General features: G+C 34.2%; 2 protein-coding genes across 6 annotated transcripts in view; both read right to left on the bottom strand.

The window, feature by feature from the left end:
* On the bottom strand, positions 1,372 to 5,816 carry LOC107642774 (heterogeneous nuclear ribonucleoprotein 1). Of its 5 annotated transcripts, XR_002362343.1 has the most exons (15): positions 5,662 to 5,805; positions 5,241 to 5,300; positions 4,978 to 5,067; positions 4,393 to 4,458; positions 4,257 to 4,322; positions 4,077 to 4,162; positions 3,919 to 3,964; positions 3,701 to 3,755; positions 3,379 to 3,455; positions 3,063 to 3,198; positions 2,854 to 2,981; positions 2,685 to 2,789; positions 1,975 to 2,115; positions 1,679 to 1,795; positions 1,372 to 1,626 (listed from the first exon to the last, which is right to left on the bottom strand). XR_002362343.1 is itself a non-coding variant. In XM_016346246.2 (14 exons), exons 2-14 carry the CDS (start codon positions 5,259 to 5,261, stop codon positions 1,733 to 1,735), a joined length of 1,080 nt encoding a protein of 359 aa, XP_016201732.1. In that variant the 5' UTR covers positions 5,262 to 5,478; positions 5,662 to 5,816; the 3' UTR covers positions 1,372 to 1,732. The 5 variants fall into 5 exon arrangements, 4 of the variants coding, with proteins under 4 accessions (XP_016201732.1, XP_016201733.1, XP_020978622.1 ...); XM_016346246.2 differs by having other exon boundaries at positions 1,372 to 1,795; positions 5,241 to 5,478; positions 5,662 to 5,816; XM_016346247.2 differs by having other exon boundaries at positions 1,372 to 1,795; positions 5,241 to 5,518; positions 5,662 to 5,808.
* The window catches only part of LOC107642772, a 4,301-nt gene continuing 3,557 nt past the window's right edge, over positions 7,090 to 7,833 (bottom strand). The window contains exon 5 of the mRNA XM_016346245.2: positions 7,090 to 7,541. Coding sequence (XP_016201731.1) covers positions 7,287 to 7,541 — 255 coding nt within the window. The 3' untranslated portion in view covers positions 7,090 to 7,286. The remainder of the gene's footprint in view (positions 7,542 to 7,833) is intronic.

Raw genomic sequence — 7,833 nt, 5'->3', positions numbered from 1 at the left:
TTAAATCTTATTATAATTAACTTATTAGTATCTATAAAATTATTATTTGAAAAAATAAAAATAGATAAATGTATGTTATTTAAAAGAGTTTAATGTTATTGCAACACGTATATTTTATGGGTGATTGTGATATGTGCTTCAAATGTTCGTGATATGAAGAGTTTAATATTATTTAGAAATTATTAGTTTATATTTTTAGAATATTCACTTTAATTTGATGTATTTTAATTTTGTTTATTTAGTTACTAAATTGGGCTTTGTATTTGTGAACTTAGGATTTTTTTGTTTTAATCTAATAAGAGGTTATAAATACCTCATAAACTATTGTAATCGTAGTATTGAGTGATTACAAATGCCAAAACACTTTTTGGTTTCGTGATGAAACTATGGTGTAGACAAGTGAGGTTGAATGAGTCCCTCTCTTGTTGGTTGAAGAGTCTCTTTTTTGTTGCATCAAAAAATTGGATAAAAAATAAAGTAATTTTCTTTGTATCTAATTTCAATCTATCTTTTTTTATTTTCTATTTCAATTTTAATGTATCTTTTTATTCAATTTCAATTCATGTCATTATTTGACCAACATAAACAACGGGCTTTGAAATTAGTTCATTTCAACTAAAAGACACTACATCCTATTTAATGCAACTAATTAAATTTACGATTAATTTACTCTTTTAACTCTATTATTCACATTGTTCAACAATGTTATTAGTTACCTATACTTTTCCCATAATTATATTCATTCACACTCTCTCGTCATTAAGATTTTGTCTCGTAATATACACAATAGAGAATACAAAATTACGTCTTATATATGAAATGTTAATACTGCATTTTGTTGCTGCTATTTGATTTGACATATTTGGCACTGGTTCAAGCCTAAGCATAGATCCTTACATCTCTGTCCTGAATCCCTTTTTTACCAAGAATATCCATCACTTAACATTCCTTCATCCATTTTCCTTATATCATGTCAGGCTAAGAGCACGATGTAGACGCACATAGACATAGTTATTAACTATACTAAGCCATTCGGCCTGCACGAGGTTAAAAGATTGTGTATCATATAACCATCATTTAGTTTGCTTGTTCATAAAAATAATAAACAAATTCAATAAAATAAGTTAGCTTGCTTTGAAAATAACGTTACAAACTTTTAAGAAAAAATAACACTATAGATAGTCTGACAACTCTTATAACGATAATCCTTTCCATAATTTCTGGCGTTACAAGTGTTTTTATCTCAAACTTTTAGTTACAATTAAATGAACTACATCCATGCGGTTCAAAACATTTTGCGGACGTAACCAAAAAGCTACTCCACTACATAAAGAGGACTGATATCAAAGCTAGGTTTTCTTGACAGATAGGTTAGGCAAAAGACTACATTTATATGGTGAATCATAAATCAGCATCAACACTGCAAACTACACGGAACACATTTTTTCATCATCTGTTACATACCGGTTGCAAACTCGGATAAAAGAGGAAAGATTGTGTTGGACCTTTGAGCAATAAACTACGTCAAATCTTTATGACATGAATCAAATACAATACAACTAAGATACATGATAATAAAAACATATGAGGGGAAATAGTATTATCTGGTTTACAGATCCAATCCATATGCCTACAACTTAAAAATTATTAAATATAGAAACAGTTCGCTGGCATCTATTTTAGCATTTCGGACGGACGGTGATGATACCAATGAAACTGTGCTCTCTCTCTCCTAGTATGGTCTATACCTCCAATCTGCTCTTGATGGCCTCCCACTGGGAATTCCATAACCCCACTACAAAAGAAAATAGATTATAAGCAAAAGCCAAATACGTACAACTATATGGTACTTTAATATATACTTAAATAGTGCCCATGTTTATTTAGCATGCAAGGTGCACTTGCAAAATCACATTAATCCAATTTCCATTTTCTTCACATGGTCAATCAAATCATTACTGTGTATATACTCACATCATCGAAGTCCAGGCTACCATACATCCTCCCATAAGTTCGCATAGGACCTCCATAACCCCCAAAAGAACCCACGCCATTCATCATAAAATTCTCACTCGGACTTGCATCATCAACAGGTGTGGCTGAATCTAATGCTACCTGCAGGAGCAAGATGCTAGCACAATCATATTTAAAACCAAGAAATTATACTCACAATTTTACCATCACAAGGAATACAAACAACACTAGAAGAACAAATTTGTGCACCATTATGTACAAATCTGCCACTGTGTATATAATCACACAATTACCATCGAGTTCAGCTTGCATTCACAGCAAGATCCAAAATGTAATGTCATAAAAAGTATCATAAAGGTCTATGGTACAGATTTGTTGTCATGTGATATAATTAACATATATAGCGATGCACTATGATAGCTTTCCATAAATAGGAACAAAACCACAAATGCATAATTACGACTTATTCTCTTCTTTCATAAAGTACCAACTTTAGATACTAAAGTGTTCCAATGTTATTCCAACAACAGCATGCTTCAAACATCAAATAACAAATGGGCATTCAAAAGACAGGCATTTAGCATCAATCAACATATATTCCCTTCTATCACCACATATACATATTTCAATTTCAATTGCAAAGAAAAGGCAACAGATACTTGTGAAAATATGGGGCAATCCAAGATACAAACAAATACTAAATAATGTACCTGTTGTCCACAAATTTCATGAGGCCTTCGTGAGACACGATCTGCTACACCATCTTCAGCAAAAGTAACAAATCCAAAACCTCTATGACCTGATCTCTTAGGATCCTACATCAAAGAAGACTGTTGATCTAAGCAGTTTAGAAAACTCGTGTGTTCTTAAATATCTTACCCTGGGAACGTAAACATCTAATATACGGCCAAATCTTCCAAAATATTGACGAAGATCCTCAGAAGTTGCCTCTGGGGGAAGTCGGCCAACAAAAATCTTTTTACCAATTCCACGAGATGGCTCTCCCCCTGATTTAGAGAATAAGCTAATCAGTATGTAGCAACAATAGTCATCTTTATTCAACACCAGAGCTTTTATTCCACACTTACTTCCGTAGACTGGGCCTGGATGATCATACAAAGTAGGAGCACCAAGTGCTGCATATCTAGTTGCTGCAGAAATATAAGCATTATATGCACCATACCCTCCCTGTGGCATTCTGCCTGCTGGCTTGAAGTCATCATCCTGTAAATGGCATATACAATATTATTTGACTAAAATTATAACAAAAACCAAAACAAATAAAATACCTTTCGGTAGAAAAACAAAAGACTCGTGTATGCAACTAAATCCAAAAGTATTATTGCACTGAATATATATACACACACACATTTTTAGGTTAGACATTTTTATGAAAATTCTTGCCTTGGGTGTAGCTCGATCAACCACCACGGTAGAACCTCCCAGTTCATGGGTTTCTGCCATCAAACTCTCGACAGAATCTGCAAGACAGAACATCTCCCTTATAGTGACTTATACATCATTTGCACTAAACTCAAAGAGTCTACAAACCAAAATATAGAGCAACAACTGTAGGCACATATAGTACGCATTGAAAAGGTGTGTACAACAGGTGTCAATCAAGCTCTTAAATAACTATCAAGTTACATTAAAAGGAAACTAGCATACTATAAACCCCATTCACTTAAAATATGCACATAGTGAGGAGTAGAGCACACAACCCAACCTGCACTTGCAAAGGTGATAAAACCAATTCCACGATGCATTTTTGATCCTTGATCCTGTTGAAAAATGGAAATAAATCGTAAATCATTCATACAACTACAATAATATCATATCATGCATAAATCTGCTGGGCAACTGTCAACAACGTACATGCATACAATTTATACATATTAACTACAATTACATCTATGCGTATGACAATGCCAGGGAGTGGAGTACCTTTGGCATGTACAGATCTGTTATATCACCATATTTCTCAAAATGACTGCAAAACCACCAAAGGAGAAAATAACATAAAGCTATAAGACTATGCTAGCATTGAAAACAACACTCTCAAGTCTTCACATCTTTAATGAAGATGCAACATGCTCATGTACCTTCTAAAAGATGCTTCTGTTACTGATTGTGGAATCCTGGCTACAAATATTCTGGTTACTTTTTTGGCTGGTGCTCTCATCTCCTCCTTTAGAATGAAACATTACAAAATCAGCAGGATAGTATAACTCAGCAATGATCACAGAACAGACTTAATGTCCTAACAAGAATTTGATTACTACCTTTGGTGTGGCCACTTTGACTTCCAGCATCCTGTTGCCAAGAACATGTTCACCTGATAGAACATCCTGCAACCAGAAAGTCAGTCAGATCATGATAGTGTGTGCACAAGATCATCTACATAAAGATAGCAGTTACCTTAGCATCATCCACTGAAGCAAATGTAACATATCCAAATCCACGAGATCGTCCAGTTGATCGCTCCTAAAATAAAGAAAGTAGATTAAAACGTGCTAAGGGTGCAGTGCAACATTTTTGTAACTTTGGGGCAGAGTGCAATATTTGCACGAGTTTGGGGTTAAGAGCTATATCCTGAAACCTCAAGGGATGTGATCGCTAATAATTCAGGGAGAACCAGTAGTCCACTACCCTAAGAGAGTAAAGCTAAGTGGTACAATGCATTTATTAAGAAACCATGTACAACTGACGTGGTAAATAATTAGACATTCATATGCATTAATTCTGGCAGTTGTTTCACAGTATACTTCCCGTAAATTGTATAGGATAAATGATTAAAGTAAACTCCATGTCATGTGCAATGTTTTCATTTCATAATAAACAAGCATTTTTTTTTTTTTTACCGAAAACAAGAGATAATGGAGAAACCACCTTGTCAATCAATGGTGAAAATCTACAATTGACATGGTATGTCAAGTGGATTCTCCAATGGTGAATTAAACATGAAATAGCAACACTTAACAAAAAATGTAAAGATAGACTAACCTTCATGACAATACAATCTTCCAATTCACCGTACTTGCTCATGTATTCCCTCAAGCCCTCAGTGTCCACGTCCCATGGAATACCCAAAACCTAGGAAACAATTACGAAGACAGAAATTGGGAAAATAACTACACGTGCGAACAACTGACCGAGTATAATGTTCATCAACAAAAAACATGACAGAACCTTAATTATTGTTATTCACTTGTAAATACATATGATTAGAGGATTGAACAGAAACAAATTGAATTTACGTGACTCACCACAAGCTTTCGCTGCTCCATCAGAGACTTGAAGGTAGGGCAGTGAAAGAGGGAAAGTGCCTAACAAAATGTGGGGAAAGCAAAGAAAGGGAGGGGGAACAAGAAAAGAAAATGAAAAAATATAAAAAAGAAATTCTAGGCACTCCTTCTCCTGTTGGGGGTGAAATGGAATCTCTCAGCTGAGCACTCAGCGTTCTCACCTCTCTTCTCTCTCTAAATCCCTCACACTCGCCTCCTCCTGCATACAACAGCCACACTTCTATCTCACACACAGTTTCCTTCATCATCATCATCAGCATATTTACCAAATCAAATTTCAGCTTTTCGAGATGTTTCGCTGTTTTTTTTTTTTTTTTTATAAATAGAAACAATTGATAACAAAGAAATTGAAAGAAATTGGGTGAATTAGGCGCTCACTGACCTTGCACATGGGGGAATTTGGGAACCCTAATACAGAGATCTCGCTCGCTCGGTTTCTCTCTCTCCCTTCTCTCTGTCTTTCTCTGTTCTTTCTTCTCTTTCTCTTCTCTCCCTCCGCACCCTTCTCCTTTCACCCAATGCCCACTATTCGCATTTCGGAACTGCGGACCGGGCCCAATCGGATCCGATCCCACATTGGGCCGGTCCCTCGTCTACTTCTACGAAACCCGATAATTGAATTAAACTAACCCAAATTAAGTCCAAAGAGAAAACGACCAAATTCAGTCCATTACCAAAAAAATAAAAAAAAAACTGACCATATTAGTTTAGGATTTCTAGTAATTTTTTTTTATATGACACCAACTGTGGTGTAATGCTGGGTTATGGAACTATGGGAAGTTTTACATCGGTGTGGCGGCGTTCAGGTGAAGAGAAGTAATCGGACGGTCCGATTTATTACAGTTAAAAAAGGACACAAATCGAACCGTCCAATTTGTGGTTCATGGAGGGCAGTGCATGAAAATCGGACCCACCGATTTCATGCTTAACGTTCAAACTTTTCTTTTGTACAAGGAAATCGGACCCAACGATTTCTTGACAAGATGGAAAAAAATTTGGGGGCCATGAAATCGGACCCAGCGATTTCTAGGTGCCACACTCCGGTCAAGCACCCTGCACTCCCATAGTGCGGTTATACACCACCACTAACCCAATATCAAAAATAAAAAAGTGTTTAATCATCGCCATTAAATGAGTTTAATTTTGAGCTATTTATAATGGTAAATAACTCGTCTACTTCTATGACATATTTAATAATTATTGGATAAAATGAATTATGTTATTATTATTTACACTAACTCTTAATTTAACATATGTTGCTAATAAGTTATAACTTAAATCGCATAGTTTTCTTATACTCAATTAAGAGGTTGCAAGTTCGAGTCTCTTATTTTTTGTAAAAAAAAAAAAATTAACATACGTTCGATAACTTAATCAATTAATTATGATAAAACTTTCTTTTTACAAATTACAAGAATCACTAAAAAGGTTCTATTCTAATTTAAACAATCGATTTTAAAATTGGCACAATAGAATAAAAACACACTTCAATCTCTAATTTACATACCAAGCCTTTACAAAGGTCATTGTCTATCTAACAAAACCGATTTATTAATTAATGCCAAAAAGAGAAAAAAAACTAAATGAACAAATTTAAAAAAATAACAATTATCCATAGCCATTGATAATTAGCCACGGTTGAATACGTGATCTTTTATAAATCGTGGCAATAGGTTAAAAACGTGGTCAATTTCTATGGCCACATTTTTTTCAGTTTTTTGGCACGTAAAAGTCAAATTTTCTTGTAGTGTAATGGAAATTTAAAAATTTTTTTGTTGACTAATGGAAATTTAATTTATGGAGAGATATATAGATAAACTGACATACAAGAAATTTATGAAAACAGAGAAAAGCCCTTCAAAGTTCAAAGTTACAAATAAATTAAATGTTTTTATGTACCACTTTAGTGTGGCTTATTGTGAAATCATTATATTAATTCGATACACTAAACGTACATGTATGCTTTAATTTAAAGTTTAAACTACAGAATACAGAATAACACACCGATCAATCTGCTTTGAAGTGTTTTTCAATTGATCCAAGAAGAGTGGAATTAATATAATCCTGAGGACAGTGAGCAGGTACTCCAGGAATCAAGATGCCAATCAACCTGAAGAAGAAGCACAACCATCCTTCTCTATAGCGAGGCCCATGTTTGTATGCAATTGTAAAGCTCCTTATTATTTCCAAAATGGCATTAAATATCATGGGTATTATGTACCATGGCGAGAAGTAGTTTTTATTTGGTTCTTCTTCAACAATCTGCATCCATTAATTAATAATAAGGAGATACTTTAACACTTTTGATCACTTCATAGCTAGCTTGCTAGACTTTGTCGATTTCTAGTTGGCAAAAATTACATACACATACACTAGATAACAAAACTATTTTAATTTGTTTCCCTGAAAATATGGCCATTACTTTATGACGTTGGACCACTGGACCACATTCAAAAACCTTTCTACTAAAAAGTTGATTTTGAGAAGGTAACTTTCTAAAAGCTTAAAAGTAAATTAATTTTAAAATAAATTTCAATAAAAACAAGTTACAATA

This window comes from Arachis ipaensis, chromosome B05 (genome assembly GCF_000816755.2).
Source record: "Arachis ipaensis cultivar K30076 chromosome B05, Araip1.1, whole genome shotgun sequence".
Taxonomy (NCBI): domain Eukaryota; kingdom Viridiplantae; phylum Streptophyta; class Magnoliopsida; order Fabales; family Fabaceae; genus Arachis; species Arachis ipaensis.
This window is presented reverse-complemented; position numbering and strand designations above follow the sequence as displayed.